This window comes from Euleptes europaea, chromosome 7 (assembly GCF_029931775.1).
Source record: "Euleptes europaea isolate rEulEur1 chromosome 7, rEulEur1.hap1, whole genome shotgun sequence".
Classification (NCBI taxonomy): domain Eukaryota; kingdom Metazoa; phylum Chordata; class Lepidosauria; order Squamata; family Sphaerodactylidae; genus Euleptes; species Euleptes europaea.
In genome coordinates this window covers 77,860,005-77,884,732 of record NC_079318.1, presented here as the reverse complement: position 1 = coordinate 77,884,732, position 24,728 = coordinate 77,860,005, and the positions used below count along the sequence as shown (strand labels likewise).

The window sequence follows — 24,728 nt, the reverse complement described above, 5'->3', positions numbered from 1 at the left end:
TGGGGAGGGGAAGCATGGAAAATGGAGTCTCAGGAACATCCATTTTAAGCAGATGAGCAGGATATATGGTACTCATCTTTCACATTTTCAAATATTAACTGCTTTGAAACCCTCCCTGTGGGTTGCCCAGTGCTACGGCATGGCTGTCCATTGCATTTTAATCCACCAGAGGGCAGGAAGCAATAAAATCACTTGTACTGTTAAGATTCCAAGGGCAACATTTACTAGGATTCCAAGAAATCTGACAGACTAAACAGCCCTGGCTGACAGCTTCGTTCCCAGCAGATAGAACAAGAATTTTGAACTTTTTTTTTTAGTGCCTTTCAGAAATTAGTATATCTTCTAACCTCAGGCCTCTAGGAAGTTCCTATAAAATGCAACAGTGTCCTGTGGGGTTTGTAGCATACCACCATGGATGCAGGCACATGTAAATTTCATACCAAGGTTACCTCATCACAGAGATGGGGAACTGAGGCAGGGAAGATATGGCACATGTCAGTTCAGCAAGGGCAGGTGGAGTCTGAACCCAGCTCTCCAAGATCTAAGTCTATCTCTCTCTATCACAATGGACCACAGAGGCAGAAGGCACCCAAGACAACATCAGAAGGTACACACCACCAAATATTCCCATTGATTCCAGGGTGGGGTGGGGGTGCTAAGGTGCCACTCTCAACACATTCACCGAGAAGCAAAATCTTCTGCACATGTCTATGTTTAATCTCTTTCAGAGCTGGCCCACATGTACTTATCTTTGAATTGAGAGCACTTTCCTTCTGCTTGGTAATAAAGGAAGCTTCCAGGCCATTGGCAGTGAACACTCCTGAAGCCACACTAGCAAGGGATCGAAGTGTGGATCGAAGCCACACTAGCAAGGGAGAGTCATTCTGCATTTCAAAAGGGTGTGTGTGTGAGTGTGTGTGTGTGTAGTTGGGGAGAGGAAAGAAGTAAAGCAGAGAGGATAATTTCCCTAGCCTGCCCCAAGGGCTCTCGGCACCAGTTCTTGGTTCACTGGCTCTCCAGTGGTAATACTGACTCGGGATTTATTTTCAGATTTTAAAAGCTGCCTCAAAAAAAAAGGGGGGGGACTGCTGCCCCGAGCGAACTTATTGAAGTGACTGGTGAACACAGCAATAATTTTATAACTGTCTCAATTCTAAAGGCAGGATTAACCGCCTCCCACCACTCCACCTTGGCTTGGCACTCCCATGCATCTTTCAATAAGACAGCAAAAAAGGTTGCTTTTTGTTTTGTTTTTTTAAAACATTCATGCATGGCAGTTTTCCTTCAGGCAAATTATCAACTCACCACACCAAACTATATTTCACTCTATAGGACGACCAAGAGCATCTGTTCTTCCAATAAAAAGCACACAATACCGTCTGAAAGGTTTGATCTAAAAAGCTAACCTAGAAGAGTTACAATTAAGTTTGCTCCAATGGGAAGAATTCAATTGGTACCAGCATTAAGAGGTTCTCCTACAGCTTGCTAAAAAGCCCACACAAAAAGAATAAACAGAGTACCATGGGGGTGGGGTGGAATCCATGCATATAGGGAATGGTACGAAAATACCCACCTGCCAGGGACCACTTGATGGTTACTTACACATAATCTCCAGAACAATGAATAGTTCATTGACTAATGATGCCAAACATTAAGATAAATCCAACATTATTGTTCAGACTCCAATATCTAATTCCATTTCGGTGAGAACATGAACCACCTAAGCCTGAAGAAGTGTTTAAGCTGCCTCCCCCTCCACCCCCCAACTGTCTACTCATAACCCAGCATGTCTGCAAGATGCTACTTCACAAAGACTTCATCCTTTGAGCAGGTCTCAAACACTAACTTGTAACTGTTCAGGAAGTTACCCTTTTTGGTGCTGTGCCACCAGATAGCACCCCCCAGAACAAATCCTCTTCTCTGTCCCCTCTGCCACCAGCTGCTATTGCAATCTGTTTACAGCAACCAAATTGGGTTGGGGGGGTTGAGAAGTACCGGCAACCTGCTCACACTACAGCTCCATCCCCTCACACATCCATCCCTCTGTAACAAAAGAACCACAAATCACTGCCAGGGAAAGGTTATGTTTTTATCAACAGCATCCCAAGAAGTTCGCTTGGCTGTCGAGAAGGGTTCCTGGGTCCTGAGGAGAGCATGCAAAGATCCTGCCAGACCCAGAGCAGCAAAAGGAGGGGGGGGAATAGAAGCAAATACAGCAAACCTTCTGCGCTCAGTAGCAAATGCCTCTTCCTTCCTTTACCGAATAGGCATCCAAAGGCAACTCCTCCACTGCCGTCTCTAAGGAAACGGGGGAGTCACATGACCGAGGATCTCCTGCTTGCAAAGGGCTTGCTTTCAGGGAAGAGCAGGTACCACCCCGACAGCACATTTGCAAGACGGCTGCACACCCATTTCTGTCTCAAGCAATCAAGGTGAGAGAGAACAGGCAAGAAACACCCACACGCACACACACACATATACACCCCCCCCCAGCGCTTTGGCCAGAGGCAGCTCAGATTACGAGAACCCGTTCGTTTCTGCATTTCCCCTTTAAGCTTTGTAGACAAACACGTGAGGAGAGGAGGACGCCTGGACAGCTCCTTGCTAATCTACATCCATGCGGGTTCCCAGGGACCGAGGGAAGCTTTTAAAGAACACCTATCGGCATGTTTCAGCTGGCTCAGGTGACAACTGCCTGATCCCATGACTTAAATTCCATCAGGCAACACAGAAACATCCCTCCCCTCCCAAGGACATCAGATAACCACAGGCACAGCAACCACAACAAAAGGTCCAGCTACTTCATTTTAAGGCATTATTTTCTTGACTGTATAAAAGTGAGAAACACCATCAGATGCTTGAGGGGGAAAAGGAGGACAGAACACAAGGGACAGAAGCAGAGAGGCAAAGAGCTGGGATGGAGGGAAGATATGTCCAAAACAGTTTTGCAGAGAAGTCACCCCACATATGAAGCACAAATGCTGTTGAAAGTAAACTTGTACTTTTATTCCATCTGGGGTGGGGCTGTGGCTCAAAAGCAGAGCATCTGCTTTGCATGCAGAAGGTCCCAGGTTCAATTCCCAGCATCTATGGTTAGGGAAGTATCAGGTGATGGGAAACACCTCAACCTGAGACCCTGGAGAGCTTGCTGCCCGCCAGTCTACACAATGCTGACCTTGACAGGTTGATGGTTTGACTCAGAACAAGGCAGCTTCAAAACAGTGTAAGAAGAAAAACAAAATCTTGTGCATCTGTCCTGATCCCAGAGAATGGGAAATCTAAAATAGAAAAACAATGCCTCAAACTGGACAGATGCACAGCACAAGGGCGCGAGAGTATCAGAGCTAGGCAGAATAGAAAAACAGCCAATCTCTACCTGTGTCTACAGCCTGTTGTCTTGCTAAAAGAGGTGCTTAAATGGCTCTAGGAAGAATGAAGTCTTTTTTTTAAGCCATAAGTCCCAGAGCTAGTTCAGCCAGAAGAGGTACTTGTAAATGGAGAGTTCACTTGCTTGAGACCGTGATTTCTTTGTTTGTAGGCATACAAAAATATTGGGTGCGCTCATCTAGATTCATATTCCTAACAGTGCACAGCCTCTGTTTATTCTGCCTTAGCAAACTTTAACCAGATTCCACCCACTATGAAAAGGTCAAGCAAGGACCTGGGGAGAAGCCACGGCTTACTGGTAGAGCGCTGCATACTTAAGGGTCCAGATTCTTTTAATGGTGGGTACCAGAGACTTTCTATTCCTTGGCTCCACCATCAACCAAAAGGGAGACTGCAGCCAAAAAATCAGAAGGAGATTGAGACTGGGAAGGGCAGCCATGAAGAAGCTAGAAAAGATTTTGAAGTGTAAGGATGTGTCACTGGCCACCAAGACTAGATTAATTCATGCCATCGTGTTCCCTATTACTATGTATGGGTGTGAAAGCTGGACAGTGAAGAAAGCTGACAGGAAGAAAATAGATTCCTTTGAAATGTGGTGTTGGAGGAGAGTGTTACGGATTCCGTGGACTGCCAAAAAAACAAATCAGTGGGTTATAGATCAAATCAAGCCTGAACTGACCCTAGAAGCTAAAATGACTAAACTAAGGCAAGAGTCACTGGAAAAGACAGTCATGCTAGGAAAATTTGAGGGCAGCAGGAAAAGAGGAAGACCCAACAAGAGATGGATGGACTCAATAAAGGAAGCCACAGCCTTCAATTTGCAAGATCTGAGCAAGGCTGTCAAAGATAGGACATTTTGGAGGACTTTCATTCATAGGGTCGCCATGAGTCGGAAGCGACTTGATGGCACTTAACACACACACCAGAGGCCATTTATGCATGGGAGGTTTTGCCTTGGATTTGACACTTTAGTTGCACATTTTTCCCATCCAAATTCTCAAAACTCAACAATAAGCCCCCATGCAGAGTTTTGAGAATTCGGATGGGGAAAATGTGCATCTAGAGAGCGGCAAATCCAAGGCAAAACCTCCCGTGCAGAAATGGCCAATCTCTGCACCCCCCCCCCCCCCCCGTTAAAAGAATCACAGATTGCAGAGTTGGGAAAGGCTTCAGACCCAGGGGAGTGGCTGTCCAAGTAGAAGACACTGTGTTACATGGTTCAATGATCTTCATCTCACTCAGCAAAAAACAAACCAACCCCCCCCTCACAAAATCACCCCAGGGTAAAAAAACAGCTGCAGACATTTAAGGAAATGCAACTATCCATGATGGATGATCCATGTTCAGAACACAAAAGGACCTGAACTTCTGAGAATCTGAATTTCCCATCAAGCTGAACAGTGGTGGCTGCCAAACCTCCATAAGATGGCCAGCCTGCCAGGGACACCAAGGCCTCGTCCCCAGCGCTCTTCAAATAAAACTCATGCTCTCCACCCACTTAAGAGGATGTTTTTTAAGCTTTCCGATGGGCTGACATTAACAAGACCCGTTAAAGCCTAACTCAGATGCACCTACAAGCATCTGTGAAAGAAAGTTTCAAGCCCTTCTTTAAAATGCAACCAGATCTCTAAATATTTTAAGCACGCAAAAGATTGTTCCTGGCAAACACTGTTAGGAAAGGCTGCCAAGACAGTGCATTTTGAGATTCAATGCATCTGATGAGTAACATATTTTTAATGAGCTAAATTATAGTTTACCTAGACATAAATCAACAATACAGTATGTGCTTCATTGCTGCAACACTACTCAGAATAGGACAGGCTCTTTTCTTACTTCCATTCTACCCATTAGCTTACCCAGTCTCTAATTTCCTCCAGCAGAGAAGACACAGCTTCACTCTCCAGGGCTACTCCTACTTTCTACAATGGGCCAGGTTCAACCATTCCAGGAAGGGGTGTCAGTGTTTGGCTCTTGTGGCCCTTTCTTACATGCTCAGGGTAATGCCAATCACCACTTTGGGGTCAGGAAGCCATTTTCCTCCAGGCTGGAAGGTTTTGGTTGCTTGGAGTATGGGGTCACTGGGGGTGTGGGGGGGAGGTAGTTGTGAATTTCCTGCATTGTACAGGGGGTTGGACTAGATGACCCTGGTGGTCACTTCCGACTCTATGAGTCTGTGATTCTAGTAACCATCTCTTTCCAGAGCAGTTCCTGATAATTACCACATACTAGAGTGCCCTGCAGCCACAGATGCACGCAGCCACTACTAGCCAAAAATGTTACACTCAGATCAAGCATGGATGGAGTAGACCCAACTGGCAGTGAAGGGGTGGCTTGCCTCTCAAATGTATGGCTTCCTCTTTTCTCCGTATTGTTCCCAGACCAAACCCACAGGTTGCAGTGGAGAAGCAGGTAGCAACTGGACTCTGAAACAAGAGTCACAGAACCACGGACAGCATTGAAGTAGCAAGCAAGCTGCTCTGAAACAGAGCCCTTTGCATTCTGCTGCTGGCCCTGACAGCTACCCAAAAGCCTCAGCTGCTGCTGGTTACATTTTCTGCCACATCAAATATGAGGTGGGACTGTCTCTGGCAATTGGCTCATGGGGTTCAAGCTGACCCTTAAGGCTATCTGACCAACAAGTCCGAAGGTCTGATAGAACTGTCCCCTTCCCAGTCCTGCGAGCAGCTCCTCGCCCCACAGACTCAACCTTCCATCAACTTTTGGAATGTAGCATGAGCAACATCTCCAAATCTGGATCGAAGTCAACCTAGGCCTCCAAGCCAAGGTTATGCAACTAGGACTGTATCACTGTTCTACAGATCTATTATAGGCCCACTTTTAGAATATGGTGTGCAGTTCTGTTGTCTTATTTAATGGGATATAGTAGAACTGAAGAAGGTATAGAAAAGAACTGAGATAACAAAAGGGCTAAAACATCTTCTTCTCAGGAAAGGCATAAGAAGTTGAAGGCTTTAGATTTAGAAATATACTGAAAACCACAAGTTCTCAGTATAAAGAACACGAATTAAAACAGAATAAGCTTCACGAGGAATACCTGAAGTATGGGATCACCTAGGGAAATGGATTGCCAGCAAGTATAGGACAAGGGTGCAATTTTTCACACAGTTCAAAATCACCTGCATTGCTGGAAGATGGTTTTAAAAAGGGATTGGACCAGTGGAGGACAGATGTATAGAAGCTAAACAGAGCCCCCATGTTCAGAGGTACATATATCAAATGACAGAGAGAAACAAGGGAGAAGAATATCCACAAATACCTGACTCTCAGTTTCCTGAAGTCATGAGGCTGGCCAGGGACAGTGCTGGGCTACATGGATTTGAAGTCTCAAACCACAAGGCGGTTTTTATATTCTTTTATATTTATTTTATAATTATATGCGGTTCATGTCAGTCTCCGAACTCTTCCACATCTTTGACTACTATATCTTATCAAGACATGCAAGAGCTATACTAATCAACCCCAAATGCAAGAGGGAAATACCTGAATCACTTTAAAAGGTTAGTTTTTTGTGGCTCTTTTTCAAGGGTAGGCCAATAAGTAACAAAATACATACATTATACATATGCAAACTTAAGCATGAATCTTCAATAAAACATGGCTGCTCTTACATTCTACAGTCTACTAGAGCAGTTCTCATTATACATAAATATGGCTGTTGCACTTTAAAAAAAGGCAACGGGTTCGAACTGCAAGTCAAGGGCTCTGGCACAGGGGGCTGCAGTTAAGGGAGGGAATCAGATGATGTTGTCTCTCCTTGCTTTCCCACCAACAGAGTTCTCACTGATGCAAGAGGCTTCACCAGAGAAAGAGGGAAGCCAGGATGATGTTCAGCAGCCCCCCTGAGCCCAATCATGTCATCTAGCATTAGCTTTCCAAGTTCCCAGGAGGATGCTTGGGGAATATAGAAGAGATTTGGGAGCATTTTCTACATGCAGTTTGTAGGATCCAGCACTATGCAATCATGAAACGTTAAGCCAACTCTAAAAAAAGACCCAGTATATTAAGGAATTGTAAGATAAAGACCTGGTATGGCAAATATAGAACACTGTTCATATTTGCCGTATATCTTTTAATAATTTATTTATTCAGAGTACCTATTTAACTGTGAGCCAAGTCATGCAGAAGGACAACCAGCTTACCATGCGGCAGAGGATTCCGGCACCAATCATGCCAGAAGCAGTGGAGATATCATAGGATTCAAGATCAAAATAGTCATCTTTACAGACAATTAATTATAAAAACAAGCTGTATTAGCAAAATGCAGCCAACACACACATCATGACAACTGCTGACTCCTACATCTCAGCCTTTATACAACAGACAATTAGCTGTGATAGCTTTATTAATTTTTTATTTTTATTTTTGCTGATAAAATAACACGAGTACGCTCTGATCAGAATGCTGGATGTAATGTAGGTTAAACAGATGAATTGCCTAATACTTCATCCTGTCTGCTTAGGGACCATTTTGACCCAGTTACTGTAATGGCGGTTGGCAGGCTCACAAGAACAAAAGAGAAGCCCACCTGGATCAGACCAGAGGTCCATCTAGTCCACCAATCTGTCTCACACCATGGGATCCGCACAGGCCACTACTTCTGCACTGAATCCTTGCCCATCCTGGCTGCCAAAATCATGTAAGGACCACATTAGTGAGCCCTTGATGCATATCACAAACCAGCCACTAACTCATAGCACCTTCCCTTGGCCACTGAAAGAGGCAGTTATCCTTCCATTACTTAAAAAACCATCCGTGTAGAAAACTGATGTGGCCAGTCATTGCCTAGTTGCTAAACTGCCTTTCCCAGGAAAAGTGTTTGAGAGAGCAGCAGCAGTTGAGCTCTAGGTCTTCTTGGATAATTGATGCGTTCTGCATCACGATAGGTAGCCGTATTAGTCTGTGTGTAGCAGTAAAAAAGAGCAAGAGTCCCGCAGCACCTTAAAGACTATCAAAATTTCTGTCAGGGTATGAACTTTCGTGAGTCACAGCTCACTTCTTCAGATACTGAAGTGTTCTGATATGTTTTGGACCCTTTTTGGTCTGGTTTCAGGCTGGGCTATGGTACATAGAAGGCCCTGATGGCCTTAGTTGATGACCTCCATCTGAATGCCAACAAAGGCCAAGCCTCTTTGTTGCTCCTACTGGATCTATCTGCAGCCTTTGATACAGTATGCCACGCTATCCTGTTGAGGCATTTGGAGGCAGAAGTATGTATCAGGGGATGTGCCTTGGAGTAGTTTAAATCTTTCCTTGTGGATGGGACTCAAAGGGCTGCCATTGACCAGGGTTATCTTCAGCGTGTGAGCTGTCACACAGGGTTCCACAGGGAACCATCTTATGCCCCGTGGTATTAAACCTCCATGTAAAGCCTTTAGGAGAAATCATTTGGAGCTCTGGAATTGGGGGCCATCAACAATGTAGATGATGCTCAGCTCTGTATTTCTTTACCCAAATCCCCTGATGATGTGGTACGGGGTTCTGAGCTGCTTCCTCACAGCTGCAGTCAAACGGTTGAAAGTAAAAAAAATTGAAACTGAACCCCGACAAGACAGAAGTGATGTTGGCTGGGAAGGCAGAGTTCTTGAAGGACATTTTGGAAGAGCTTCATCTGGCCATCACATACACTCTTCATGACCCTGGTCCCTCATATCTGCAGGACTGCCTCTCTCCCTAAGCTCCACCATGACAGCATCGCTCATTGGCACAGGGCCTTCTGCAAATGCGCAAAACCAACAACTACCTTTACATGTACATTTTCTATTGTAGCCCCCACCTTGTGGAATGGCCAGCCTGATGAAGTCAAGAAAGCTCCCACTCCTCTGGCTTTCCACAAACTATACAATGCTGAATTATTCGGGAGGGCTTTTTTATACAGGTAATAGGTCTATATTATAATGAAATGATTCAAAAAGATGCTCTGGTAAAGGGACAGGGATTGTAGACTATACTACTGTGAGGAGGGTGGTGGAGTCCCCGTCTTTGGAGGTCTTTAAGCAGAGGCTGGATGGCCATCTGTCGGGAGTGCTTTGATTGTGGGATCCTGCATGGTGGGGGGAGGGTTGGGGTCACTGGGGATGTGGGGGGGGGGAGGTATGATGCGGATGCCAGCGGATTGGCAGTCAGTCCACGATAACACCATCAGAAAAGTCCTCTGCTACTTAGAAAAGTGTAGTTTATTTTACAGTGCAAAGATATAATACAAATACTTGTCACACACTCTCCGCTCATAGCATTCCACTCTGAGCTTCAGTTTCACTCCATTATATACACTTGATGGTCACAGCCACCAATCACAGCAGATGCCTAGTCATCATGACATTGCTCATGCACTGAATCAGCCTACTGGTCATAACCGGATCAGGCCAGCTCCCTCTAGCTTCCCAGGGAGTTTCCAGGCTGATTGCATCATTTCAGATCCATCTGATCTACCATGCACCTGTCAAACTAATCTGACAGCCTTGCAATATCAACAAGGTAGTTGTAAATTTCCTGCATTGGGCAGGGGGTTGGACTAGATGACCCTGGTGGTCCCTTCCAACTCTATGATTCTATGATTCTATGAATAGTACATATTGTCTGTTGCTGTAAGTATGATCTTATTATGTCATTTCTGCATCGTTTAGCATGTCATATTAATGCTCATGCTTTGTTTCAGCTTGATTTCAAATTTCTCCAATCCAAACCCTAGTGCGTTGTTTATTGGATGCTCCATTCCTGTTGCTTTAAATTGTCTCTTGCTGTGTAAGCCACCTTGAGTTTCAGGAAGAAATGGTAGACTATGAATGATGTAAATTTAAAAAAAAAATACAAACTGAGGACCACAGTAGACTTTATTGTGAATGGCAAGCCCTCTCACATTGACTACACAGAATCAGAGAATCATAAAGTTGGAAGGGACCTCCAGGGTCATCTAGTCCAACCCCCTGCACAATGCAGAAAATTTACAACTACCTCCCCCCCACACACCCCAGTGACCCCTATTCCACTCCCAGAAGGTGGCAAAAAAAAAAAAAAAAGCCTTCCAGGATTCCCTCTATTCCTTCACCCAAACCATTTATAAAGATGTTGAACAACATAGGGCCCAGTACAGATCCCTGAGGCACTCCACTTGTCGCTTCTCTCCAAGAAGATGAGGAACCATTAACAAGCACTCTTTGGGTGCGATCTGTCAACCAGTTACAGATCCACCTAACAGTAATAGGATCCAACCTACATTTTACCAACCTAATTCGCTGCTCTTTAAATTGCCTACTGTAGCTTCCTGAGTGATGGTGGGGGCAACCACAGCTGCATACTGTTTTAAGAGCCACTGGGTGCTCTTCCCTGGTGGAGGAACCAAAGGTCTGGACCTGGTTTTTTTTAAATTCAAGAGTCAGCACAGTGGCCAGTCCCTTAAGCCAAGAGGTTTCCCAGCCTAACTTACCTAAAAGGGTTGCTTGGAATTTAAAAATGAGAATGTCATGTAAGCCACCCTGAGCTCTGTGGAGCAAGGATATGACTGGAAAACTGACAAATCTGTTTTGGGCTGCTCTGCCTGGTTCATTGAACATCTCTATCCGACACTGCAAAAAGCCAAACACATCCCCCAAACTCACCACGAGAGGGAATCGTTAAAGAAAGCTTGCAAAATGAATTCCTTGGGAAATATTCTACAGAGAGGGAATTGCAAGCAATGATTGAGGGGTGAGCTTGTCGGACTAGGACCTGGGAGACCCAGATTCAAATCTCCATTCTGCCAGGTGACTTTGGGTCAAGTCACACTTTCTCAGCATAACCTACCCAAGCTATTGTTGTGAGAATAAAATGGAAGAGGAGAGAACAATGAATACCACCATTAGCTCCTTGGAGGAAAAGCGGGGTGGGGGTGGGGGGAGGAAAGATCAGCCTCCCAGAGTGGAAAAATCACTTCCTTTACATGCAAGGTCCCTCATCTCAACTCATCCACTATTTCCCTTGGTACAAACTACTGAGCCAATCTAAATAGAACAGCAAAATAGCAAAAGATAGATTTTTAAGTTCCCACATGACATGGAGAGAAAAGAACCAATTTTCGTAACAGCTGAGCAGTAACTATCGCTTGATGTTATTGATTTCCCACCATCAAACAAGGGTATTAGCCCCAACTGCACCTATTCATATGGCATGATTAGTTTTGCTCAAGTTTCTTAAAATGTTAGTAATGTAAGATTTTAGATCTAACATGGGTCCTTGTACCAAGCCAGATACAGAATTTGCAGGGACTAGGAAGAGGCATCTGGCGCAATTGCCATAATAGATCTGTTAGTCTTTGAGGTGTCACGAGAAAGCTTTGTTATTCTGGCTGTAGCAGGCTAACATGGCTAATTCCCTCTGAAATGGGGTGGGGGTGGGGGAGCTTCAGAAGCATCTTCTATGAAGACATTAATTCAGAGTCTCTTCATGGACCTTAAGCTGACAAGTTAGTTATCAAGCTGCAGGTTCGCTTTTGATTTTTTCCCCTCTATCTCTGAGCTGCTGGAAGAGGCAGGGCATCTCCAGTGATAAGGAGAAGCCGGACTGATATGAAGGAGAGAGGAGGAGATCCCAGAATCCAGCTGTCACATTTTCCCAGTCTTGTTTATCAGAAAGCTCCTCACGTATGGTTGAGAAAACTGGAACCCATACCCGCCTGCCTTACAAAGCCAGGGTCTAACAAATTTGAACAGAAACACAACCTGCAGGGCAAAGGGTGTGGGGAGGAGGCAATCCAGCCTCTGTGATCAGCTGGAGGACCAAGGGCCACAGGAGAGTTCAGTTACTTCCGTCCAAACAAGACAACCAGTGAGGGAAGATCACAGCCCGGCCCAGCTGTGTATAAATTCTAGCTGTCAGAGCAATCTTCCCTCCCCTTTCTCCCTGTGTCCTGGCTTTTTAAGACTTTAAACTTGAGGGCAGGAGATGCCTCTATTGGTGCAAGGTTCTCTGGGAGACAATTATCGGACAAGCAGGATATGAGTATGAAATCCGCAAACTTCTGTAACATTTACCAAAAACCACTGCTCTCCCCCCACCCCGGCCAAACTGTCCATCTAAAGCTGATTCTGTGAAACTTGAAGAGGAAGCGAAAGGAAAGAACAAACATTCAGCTCAGTCACTAGTTTTGCCTGAAAATGGCTCAGGGGAAGAAAAAAAAAACATTTTGGAGGAGGGACAACAGAAGACAGGTCCCTTCTTCTCTCCCCCATCTCTCTTCCCACCACCATTTCCTGAGCACATTTTCACACAATCCTGAATGGAGGGATCAAGTGGCATCCCTCTTTTGCTCTAGTATGGAGACAGATTTGACCTCAGGACTGTCATAGCTGCCAACACCTCGGCCAGAAGTTAGACAGCTTCCCCAAAAGCTGCATCTTTTAAAGCCACATTCTTGTCTCAGCTCTCTATGCTTATACCCTGTGCTCTTCCCTTCAAGCAGCTCAGAGCACCCAAAAGTCACAAGACCTGAAGAAAAAACCAACACAATCTGTCGCCCTCTCCCCATTTAAAAGCAAATTAAAAGATATAAGGTAAAATGCACTGCTAATTATTCACCGAGTCTTGAATTTATCACCTACACTGCCATGATATCAGAGAGAGCTGGAAACAGAAGTAAATTCATATGTGATAGGGCTTTCCCGTGTCCCTTGTCCCTGGCCTGGGCTACAGGCATTTTGCAGCTTGGCTGAACATCAAGCTCACTTGTGTACCTAAAGCCCTCCTCACCCACCTCCCAAGACACGAAATCCAGACTGAATCATGTCACAGAGACAGAGTACATGTGCCGCAGAACACAGAGCTCCCAAACATTCAGGGATGCAGCCGAACTGTACCTTGGATGAAAACAAAGGGGGAAAGGGCAGCGTCCTCTCAAACCTACTTGGGTTCTCTACCTAGAGTGACCAGGGGAAATTATTGAAAAATCTCTTTACCAATCACCTTATGCAGGAGCAAGAGCCATCGACCAAACCCTCCAAATCCACACTACTCGAAATCTGGCCTCTTATTGTGAGCCAGTGTGGTATAGTGGTTAAGAGCAGTGGTTTGGAGTGGTGGACTCTGATCTGGAGAATCAGGTTTGATTCCCCACTCCTCCACATGAGCGGTGGATGCTAATCTGGTGAACTGGATTTGTTTCCCCACTCCTCCATGTGAAGCCTGCTGGATGACCTTGGGCAAGTTACGGCTCTGTCAGAGCTCTCTCAGCCCCACCTACAAGGTGATTATAAGCCGGTTTGAGTCTCCCTTAAATGGTAGAGAAAGTTGGCATATAAAAACCAACTCTTCTTCTTCCTCCTCCTCCTTCTAGGTTCATCCCAGGAAAGGGAAGAAGCCATCCCAAGCTCCTGTAAATGGGGGAAAGAGGAGCCTCCCTGACTCCAATGGACTCCATCTCTGGAACAAGACACCTGATGTTAGACAAAATATGCACTGTCCATAAGCTCCTGCCAGAAAAGCCAGTATCCCCACCTTTTCCTCTCATACATTTCTAACTCTTTTGGCTGCAGGCTGAGTGACTTGCCCTTGCATATGGAGGGTGGGGGCTGTAGACCACAAAAGCTTATGCTGGAATAAAAATGAGTTGTCTATAAGGTGATAAAAGACTCCTGTTTGTTCTCACTGCAACAGACTAATGGTTACCCTTCTAGAATTCACTCCTTGTATGTTTACAAACTGTAAAGAGCGAGCAGGGCTAAGGCAGTTTAAAGCAGATGGCACGACGCTGTGCCAGTTCCCGATTTACCCCTGGTTCCTCTTTGCTCCCGCCACAGGCAGCAGCGACCTGCCCTCCCCTTCTGATGCAAGCGAGATTCCATTTTATTTCCCGGCAGAAACAGGCTGGTGCGAAAGGCAGGCTGCGTTACGTGGCAGTACTCCAGCATCACACTCCGAGTCCACCTGAAGCCATCTGTCACAGCTTGGCTTGTTTGAGCATCATTGCACAAATGTATTTTCAGGGAGTAACACACCAGACACAATGAAGAGCTGCATTAGAGAGAATGTCTGCCTGTGTCTGACAAAGGGAGCTGTGCCTCTCGAAAGCTCTTACCCGGAAGCTCTCGTGGGTCTCTAAGGTGCTACTGGACTCGAATCTCGCTGTTCTACTGTAGACCAACATGGCTACCCTCTGAAATGAGAGGGGAGGTGTTTGTTTCACTCCACCGATTACTTTTCCAAATCGCTGCTACAAACAGCACCTTCTAATCATGAACCATAACAATTCCAAGAATAATTTTGCTTGGGGGCTTTACGTGCCTTTTTAAAAAAAAAATCTTCCAGAATTAGCGTTTCGACATTTTCTCATTAAGTGACAATCTAGATAAAACTGCCATACTTCGCAAGCAAATGCTAGCAAAGGTCTGCAATTTAATAATTTATGCAGCATTGTTCTAAGGTCTAATGAGCAGTGATTATATTTTAGCTGTAATTTAAGTCACAAAGACATTTTTTCTCCCATGCTGAAAGGCCTTGGTGGGTCGGTGCAGTTCAGCCAACTAGCTTCACTTGCTTGCGGGGGGGGGGGGGGAACCCTGAAGAGTCTGTCAAAAGGAGTCACTGCCATTCAACTGCATCTACATCTCTGTGTGTGTAAAGTGCCGTCAAGTCACAGCTGACTTATGGCGACCCCATAGGGTTTTCAAGGAAAGAGACATTGGGAGATGGTTTGCCATTACCTGCCTCTGCATCGGCTGAGAGAGTTCTGAGAGAGCTGCGACTGGCCCAAGGTCACCCAAGCAGGCTTCATGTGGAGGAGTGGGGAATTGAACCCAGTCCTCCAGATTAGAGTCCACCACTCTTAACCACTACACCATGCTGGCTCCCCTGCATCTACATCTACTGAAGCAGAAATGCCTGAACAGGAAAATGAATACAACCAGGGCAACATACTTTTCCTTGGAAAGGGGAAGGGCCTGCTTTCCAACCCCTTCTTAGAATAGTTATATATCCAGGTTCTCATCTGTAACAAAAAAGAAAAAAAACCCACACACAAAAACCTGGCAAGTGGCAACATTTAGTCTCGCCCACAGCAATACAAGTAACTTCAAATAAAGAGAGGGGAAATTACTTTATTTAGGGAAATGGAACATTAATTCAGGAATGTAAGAAAACAAATACAAGAAGTATATGCTAAATTGGAGAGGGGTGACTTGTGATGGCGAAGCTGTAGAGGAGAGAAGGCACTTAACTCTTCTTCGGTACACTCCTTTTCCTAGCGGGGAGGGGAAGGGTTTTAATCACCTCCTCTTGGAGCCTCTTCTCCGCTGCAAATAACCCATTGCTAAGGATGCTTTGCAGAGGAAAAGTAGTCATCCAGATAACATGACACAATGTCTTTGTGATGAATTTAGAATATTTATATTCCACCCCAGTATAAACGCCCTGACCTGGATGAACCAGGCCACCCCAATATTGTCAGCTCTCGGAAGCTAAGCAGGGTAGGCCCTGGATGGGAGATCACCAAGGAAGTCCAGGGTTGCTATGCAGAGGCAGGCCATGGAAAGCCACCCATTTCTCTCTTGCCTTGGAAACCCTACAGGGTTGCCATGACTTCAGTGATGGTGGAAAGCACCATCAATAGTGGTTTTTAAATATTTATTTTGTAACACTTACTACAAAAATTCATTCTCCATACAATGTCACCTTAATCTCCATTGATAAATATTAATATCCTGTTCAGATCTTCCTTTTTAAATAAGTTAGTTAGCTTTATTATAGTAAACAAATTTTTAAGACTGTCTATCCTCTCCTATTTACTAGGTACCCCTTTTCTTCCAATAGCCAGCAAAAGCTAATCAAGCAGCAGTAACAGCATTCAAAATTCTCTAAACGTATTAGGTATTTCTTCAACATGATTAAGTAAACAAAGGCCTGGTGAAGGAGAGCTGAAGTCCATGTGAGGGTCCTCCCTCCCTGGCTCTGCCCCCTTCCCCTCTGCCATCACATCCCGCCCATTTGGGGCTCCCCCAGGCCTCAGAGCCAGGGTGAAGGGGATAGGACCAAGGGCTACAGCACCCATGCCTGCCCTCTTCTCCCCCAGGAGGTTGCTGCTTTAGCTAAGGTAAGCATCTCCTCTTTTTCCTCCCAGGCCTGGTATTAGAGCCTCTCTAAATACCTCCTCCTGATTCCTCAGCTAGTTCCGACCCCACCCCCCAGCCTTGCCTACACCACCTGAGCTAGGAGCTGGAGCACTGTTGTGTATGTATATAGTTGGGGAGTAAGCAAGGGAGACTTAGGAGCTTGAGTTCTGCACGAAGGATCCTAAACCCTGCTCACCCTATTGGTCAAGCAAACGGACCCCATTGGCTCTAAGCCAATATGTACCATTGGTCACCAAGAGGTTATGTCCCCCTATCACGGATCAAGGGGGGAATGGCCACAGGCAGCCAAGGGGGCATATAAACAGAGGTTGCTCATTGTGTTAACCAGTTCTGTTCCTGTAATCAATAAACACGGTTGTTGTTTGAACTCCGTCTCCGACCTCGTGAATCCTTCCTATGCGGACTTAACAGTGGCAACGAAGACTGGAGAGCGACCCGGCTGACCTGCTGAATCACTCCCGCTCTGCCGTTTCACAGTGACCGGTAGGTAGCCCGGTCCGCATTGCTGAATCACACGCCGGCTGACCCACAGCTACCGCCTCGCTCCGCGACCTCGCTGTGTCCGGTAGGCAGCCCAGCCCGATTGCTGACTCACTTGGATTCTCGGGAGAGACGAACACACCGCACTCATGGCCACCACCGGGTCGTTGGAAGCGTTCGACATCTCCAACCCCGGCGACTGGGAGAGCTACGCTTCCCGAGTCTCTTTCTACATGGTCGCGAACAAATTCACGGACGCCGTGCAGCAGCGGGCGGTGTTCCTCAGCGTCTGCAGACCCCGGACATTCCAGCTGGCCCAGACCCTCGTGGTCCCCGCGAAGCTTGAGCCGACCGACTTCGACGCCATCATGAAGGTGCTGGGCGGCCATTTCACCCCGCAGCCCACGGTGTTGGCCCGCCGCCACGAGTTCCACCTCTGCGACCAACGGCCTGAGGAAACCGCTGCCGAGTACCTCGCCGCCCTCCGCCAGATCGCCCGGACGGGGACACACACCAAGAAGCCTAGTCAGGTGCCACCAACTCTGGACAGCCCAATATTAACTGAAATCAGTTCTGTGACCATTTGCCGAAATTGCACCACCCAAGGACATCTCCACCACATATGAATAAAGGTAGCATTTTGGTTCCACCATGGCTTGTCATGGTATGTCATACCTCAGACTGTTTTTTGTTGGCTCTGTATACTAATTTTTTAATCCCTGTCTTACTACATTGCTCACTGGATGTCTTATGCTGTCTGACTGCATTGATTCTTATGTTTTGCAATCTGCCTCGAGTCTCAGTGAGAAAGGCAAGCTATACATAAAGCAAATTAATCAGAAAATTTTTACATTAGAGCAAAGAGCCCATTGTTATAATAAACACAAATGATAACCTGTCAGCAATAATAAAAGCAAGACATTGATTCAACATAGTACAATTAAAAATGGTACTTAACGCCACTTTTCTTCCAACTTTTTCCCAGCACTTGAGAGAACAGAGAGATCACAGAGATCTCAGGAGGGAGTTCCATAAATGGGGTACAATATGATCTCACTCTGAAGAAGATCTCAGCAGGCGGGCAAGTTCATACAGTCTCTGATCATAAGAACATAAGAAAGGCCCTGCTGGATCAGACCAAGGCCCATCAAGTCCAGCAGTCTGTTCACACAGTGGCCAACCAGGTGCCTCTAGGAAGCCACAAACAAGATGACTGCAGCAGCACCATCCTGCCTGTGTTCCACTGCACCCAATATAATAGGCATGCTCCTCTGATACTAGAGAGAATAGGTATGCAGCATGACTAGTATCCATTGTAAGTAACAGCCATCCAGGCCTTTAAAGTTTCTAACCAGCAGTTTGAATTGTGTGTGGAAATAGACTGGAAGCCAGTGAAATGTTTTCATCAGGTTCTGACTAGGGTGACCAGAACCCATCATAACAAACATATTACATCTGTATATAAAAAGTTACAGATGCTCATTAGTAAGAGCGGTTCCTCAGTGGAACAGGCTTCCTCAGGAGGTGATAAGCTCTCCTTCCTTGGAGGTTTTTAAGAAGAGGCTAGTTGGCCATCTGTCAGCAATGCTGATTCTATGACCTCAGGCAGATCATGAGAGGGAGGGCACCCTGGCCATCTTCTGGGCATGGAGTATCAGTCACTGTGTGTGTGTGTGTGGGGGGGAAGGTAGTTTGAAATTTCATGCACTGTGCAGGGGGTTGGACTAGATGACCCTGTTGGTCCCTTCCAACTCTATGATTATGGTGGATATTTGGAACCTGACAGAAACTTTTACAGGACGGCCTCCCAACAATGTATTACAGTAAGCAAGCCAGGGTATTACTACAGCACAAGTCATTATGGCAGATTAGTCAGAGAAACATACTTTCAGCTTTAAAGGACGCATGTTTACTCAGAAGTGTTCCTGGGATGGTTCAGTTGTTGCATCAAAACAAGGTTCAGGGCCCGCTGCTCTCACATTCTCTCTCTCTCTCTCTCTCTCTCTCACACACACACACACAGTTGGAGTCAATTAGTGACTTCTGCTGTCATGCAAACCACTGCTGGCCATTTTATTTAAACCAGCAAATTGTTCATGCCTTCCCCTCCAAATCAGTATTACAAAGCCAGAAGACCCAGCATATATCGTGTTCAGGCACAAAGCAATTACAATTGAACCATTTCACTGTTGTTCAATGAGACAATCCCAAGTAAATGTGCATAAAATTTCTGCTTCCCAATGACAAGAGCCTCGGGATATTACCAATCTATCTGCAGGTAATGTATTTTCTCATCTGCATCTAGCTCTTGATTTTAAGCCCTTACACAAATATTGCCTTTGCCAGGATGGAGGCTGAGGGTTAAGCAAAGGAGAATTCAGCTATATCACCCTCATTATCCTTTGCAGCAAGTATAATGCCGCAATCCTGTCATTCTACACTCCTTTATTCCAAATTTTAAAAAGTAAAATTGCTGAGAGGAAATGCAGCAATTAACACAGCCATATGATCTCACTGGCACAGTTTCATCTGTTCCATTAAGGACTAGAATTACCAAGGACAAAAATCTATGATGTTTATTTGCTGATTTTTACATCCTAATTGTTATGGTAAGGCCAAGAAAATCCCAGGGCAGTCTCCAATTTGGTGCTCCGATTATGCAGATCTGCTCATTTGTAAATGACACAGATGGTCTGAATACAGGAGTGAGCTTTTACAAGATTAGCCATTTTTGGCAAGAGGGGTTTCGAGGCCAGAAGAACAAGAAGGTATAAGAGGAAGGGGAGAGACTTGGACATTATAGTGTGACAAGTTAATCACAGTTGTTGTCAAAGCTCCACCAAACCCTATGAAGAGCTAGATTCGAGTCCAGTAGCACCTTAGAGACCAACATGATTTTTGGGGTATAAGCTTTGGAGAGTCAAAGCTCTCTTCAGGGAACTTTGACTCTCAAAAGCATATACCCCCAAAATCTTGTTGATCTCTAAAGTGCTGCTGGACTCGAATCTAGCTCTTCTACAGCAGACCAACACGGCTACCCTCCTGAAACTATCCCTAAGAAGATTACTCTGCAAGATACTATTGGATTTGACTTTGAAAACCAAAACAGTTAGACCCTTGGTTCTTGTAGGTTATCCGGGCTGTGTAACCATGGTCTTGGTATTTTCTTTCGACGTTTCGCCCGCAGCTGTGGCAGGCATCTTCAGAGGAGTAACACTGAAGGACAGTGTCTCTCAGTGTCAAGTGTGTAGGAAGAGTAATATATAGTCAGAAAGGGGTTTGAGCTGAATCATTGTCCTGCAAAAAGTAACAAAGGTAATGTGCTAACCATTGTCCTGTAAGTATCAAGATAATGTGCTAATGAGGGTGTGGTATGTTAATATGGAACCATTCTATCCTGAAGTGATCTGTTAATGTGTGAAATCCAAAGCTAATCTGCATGGCTATTGTTGACTGTAGTCTTTGTTAGTCTGGAGGTTTTCAAGACAGGAAGCCAAGCCTTATTCATTCTTAAACTCTCTTCTTTTCTGTTAAAGTTCATAAACATCAGCACAACTTTAACAGAAAAGAAGAGAGTTTAAGAATGAATAAGGCTTGGCTTCCTGTCCAAGTGTTACTCCTCTGAAGATGCCTGCCACAGCTGTGGGCGAAACGTCAGGAAAGAAAATACCAAGACCACGGTTACACAGCCCGGATAACCTACAAGAACCAATGAACTTTGACCGTGAAAGCCTTCGACAATAGTTAGACCCTTGTTTTTGATGTCACCGCAAAGCAAATGATTCTCTAACACAGGTAAGAGATTAACAGCTCTACACAACAGCCTCCTCTGCTTGTTGTAAGATTCCACTTTGGACAAAACAGGAAATCCTTATCTGGAGCAGTGTTTTCAACTTGTCCTCTGCTCAGGCCATCAATTAAATAATTAGTCCTGGCCCTCTTACTGGGGCTACCTGGATTAGTTAACAAGTTAACAAGCAACGGGCTCCAGCCAGAATCCAGTCCTCCTGTCATCCTCTCGTCCCCTAACCAGCAGGCACATACTCCTTCACCTTTGAGAAGTTAGTGAAGAACAAGACTGAGACATAAAGAATCTCTGTTCTCCCTGACTCTGAGGCAGGGGGGGGGGGGAGAAAGGAAGATTGGGGAAAAAGAAAGATACTTGCTCCAAGACCAACCCAACAATGATACCACTTCATGCTAAACAGTGCTCATACTCAAAGGCAGCCTCTGGTGGGCTGAAGCTGGACCTCACAGCCATCAGAATTTCCTAAGCTGGACCAGAGCCACCCAAACACCCCTTCAGGGCTACCACTCACATCTCACGCTGTGCCATTTGCAAGTTCTCACCTACTTTGCTTCCTGGCCTAGTCTTTTGATCTCAAACCCTACTACTTCATTGTGTCCTACTGTCAAGGCGACACACTGCTGTATCACAAAGAAACCATTTGTTTGTCAAAGTAAGCCCTTCTTGAAGACAGACTGAAGGGTGACCCATTTATATGCTCAAGGGGGGGAGATGTGCCATGTTAGAACAACACAATGATCTCAACTGAAGCAAGGCTTCACCACATTTTAGCCAACGAAGCACTGGACATACCCTCTTGTGCCAAGTTAGATCAATCAAAGTTGGTTTCTGGCTGCAATAGCTATCCCAGGTCACTGGCAGATTTCTGTCACAGACCTGCTACCAGAGATCTTTTCACCCAAAGCATTCGGTACTTACAAAGTTATCCCTCTGTCTTAAGATTGCCCTCTTTACAATCATGAAACATGGGAGGCGAAAGAGGACCACACGTGCACATATCCCCTGAGTGCATCCCCGATGTTCTGCAGAGCCTCAAGGCTCCACAAGCACACCTCGGGGGCACCTGTAGCTTTACCACGGGCTGTTGACCATCGTAGCCTAAGAACTATTTAAAGAAACAGCGAAGGAACACACCGACATCAAACCCAAGACCTCTTGTCCCAATGAGCATGGGAACCAGCCCCACGTTCCAAGAGATTGTTTCCTGTTGCTTAACGGGGCTGGCTCAGCCTTTCAAGGACTGCCAAGTCTCTCCAGTTCCAATAGTTAATGTGTCCCTGCCGATGTAATGTAAGCAGAAATCCTCGACAGGGGGAATAAAGCACAGGTTTTCAGGAGGACGGTATTTGCCTGCTAGCTGCCACCTCACTTTTGGTGCTGCCCTTCCAAAAGCCACCTCGCCATCCAAGCAGCAGAAGGCTCCTTTGGCGCTTGTGAAAACATTATCTGAATTAAATCTAGCAAGCAGCACCCGATTTACATAGGAACTGGCCTCGCAACAAGCTACGGAGGAATTGGCGTCACAATCTCCCTGGCAGCATTCTAAATTTGCCTGGCCCTGTGCACAGAGAGTTGGATCCAGTGACCCATCAATTGAGGACACTGATGGTCATAGATGTTCCCCACTTTGCCCCCCCCCCCCGAGTCCCTTCAGATCTTGACAAAGTGGATTCCGAGGGTCATGGGACTGTATGGAGTAACATATGGTCAGTGGGATGCAGTAAGATGGGGAAAGGACCAAAATCCATTCCCTCCTGCCTCTTCCATCAGTGCAACTCTGCTGACAGAAGAGGCAGGAAAAAAACATTTTTGCCCCCTTCACCCTCTGCACTGCATTCCACTGAACAGTTCAGCTAGAAGAAGAAGAGTTGGTTTTTATATGTCGACTTTTCCTACTACTTAAGGCAAAATCAAACCAACTTATAATCACCTTCCTCTCCCCACAACAGACACCCTGTGAGGTAGGTGAGGCTGAGAGAGTGTGACTAGCCCAAGGTCACCCAGCTGGCCTCATGTGTAGCAGTGGGGAAACAAATCCAGTTCACCAGATTAGCCTCCGCTGCTCATGCGGAGGAGTGGGGAATCAAACTCGGTTCTCCAGATCAGAGACCATCCCTCCAAACCACCAGTCTTAACCACTATACCACGCTGGCTCCACACAGGCTCCCACTCCACGTAGGCCCCGCAACTCTGAGAATCAATTTTCCCAGGGTCAAAAGGGACTGCTTTTGGGAGGGCAGGGAAGATTTGTAATCTTTGGGCATCTGGATCGCTGGATCAAAGCCAGCGTAACCCTTAGGAACATTACAGGCACAGTGGTATAAGTTCATAGCCAAGTGTGCAAACCGAGTGCTTCCCAAAGTGTTGCCTAAAGGCCAAGTCAGAACCAGCTTTTCAGAGGTACGTCTCCAAAATACAGGCTCACACAAGCCTTAGCTATGGACTAGACAAAAAGAGTTACAGATAACCCTATAAAGGCACTTGACAGGGAGGGGCTGTGGCTCAGTGGTAGAGCCTCTGATTGGCATGCAAAAGGTCGCAGGTTCAATCACCGGCATCTCCAATTAAAGGTACTTGGCAAGCAGGTGATGTGAAAGACCCCTTCCTGAGACCCTGGAGAGCTTCTGCCGGTCTGAGTAGACAAATACTGACTTTGATGGACCAAGGGTCTGATTCAGTAGAAGGCAGCTTCATGTGTTCATGTGACTTATTGCACAATGAAGTTCTGAGGAAATTTGGAGTTGAACATTCACAACACACCCAACAGGGCCAAGCTCCCAATTAATATTTGCACAAAACCAGTGCATTCATTCTACCCAAAGTCTACACCTGTTTACAGCACAGGCTGTTTTATCTATCGCTCCTGAACACAAAGCTACATAAAAAATAAATGCAGGGAGTAGCCACCCTGGCCAATATATCCCCACCTGAAAAGCTAGAAAAAGAGGTAAATGGAGCAAATGATATTTAGATGAAGAGCAGAGAAACAGATACTCACACTATATGGGCAAGGTCAAGGGGCTTCTCTGGCTGTTCCGGATATACAGGGTGAGGAGGCTCTCTAGTGGGTACACAACCAAGAGATTTACTAATGGCATGGCTCAGCTTCTTGGCAGGCGATTTCTGTTTTTTTAAAAAGAATTAAACACAGAGACTGGTATTAAAACAGCAGATCAATCTGTGAGCACAGTACAGAAGAAGAACTACAATCCAGCTTGGACGGACGGCAGCGCTCTCAATGCTCAGGACAAGGCGCCAGTCAGTCGGAAAGCCCGCCTGGTGTCTAAAGCACGGTCTTCACCAGCCCGCTCTCCCCACCCACACACACAAACACACCTCTGCATACAGTTCTTCTGGTTATCATCATGTGAATAATGGAAACAAAGAGCCTGCAAAATCAAGTATTTCCATATCTCAGCTCACTCAAAGAAGCATGTTGGAGGGAAGTATTCTAGGAACCAGACAGAAAAACTCAGTTGTACATCAGGGAACTTGTATCCCATTTCAAATCGTGATGCTGGGGGGAGGGGGGGACCAGCAATACCTCCCTGCTTAAAGAAGTTCCCACCTAACAATGTGGCAGAACCAGAGACCACAAACACCAACTTGCCTGCAGTCTGTGAATTCACAATATGAGTTGCATTAGCATAATATTCTACTGCTAAGTAGCAGAAGCTTCCTTAAAGTCATGACTGAAAAGATCAGCCATATTCTCAGGATGTACAGTTGGCCTATTGAACTATTTAGGACTTTTCAGGATGCCCTGCCATTTGAGAAGTGTTTTGGGGCCTCTGGAGCCTTCAAGCAGATGTTGCCCAAGCATCTCGTTGCTGGGCACGGCAACAGTAAGGGCCAGATACCACCCCTTTTTAATGGAAGCCACTTCTCAACAAGCAAGATTCTGCACCTGCTATTTTTGCATGCTGTTGTGGAAGATG

At 45.8% G+C, this 24,728-nt stretch overlaps 1 protein-coding gene across 10 annotated transcripts in view; it reads right to left on the bottom strand.

Annotated features, from left to right (window-relative positions):
* DTNB (dystrobrevin beta) overlaps positions 1 to 24,728 on the bottom strand; it is a 157,707-nt gene that overhangs the window by 82,823 nt on the left and 50,156 nt on the right. For 8 of the 10 annotated variants that reach the window (XM_056853920.1, XM_056853924.1, XM_056853922.1 and 5 more), the window contains exon 9: positions 23,789 to 23,913. The exons of the other annotated variants lie outside the window; for them this stretch is intronic. In XM_056853920.1, coding sequence (XP_056709898.1) covers positions 23,789 to 23,913 — 125 coding nt within the window. The remainder of the gene's footprint in view (positions 1 to 23,788; positions 23,914 to 24,728) is intronic. 10 annotated transcript variants of the gene reach the window in all.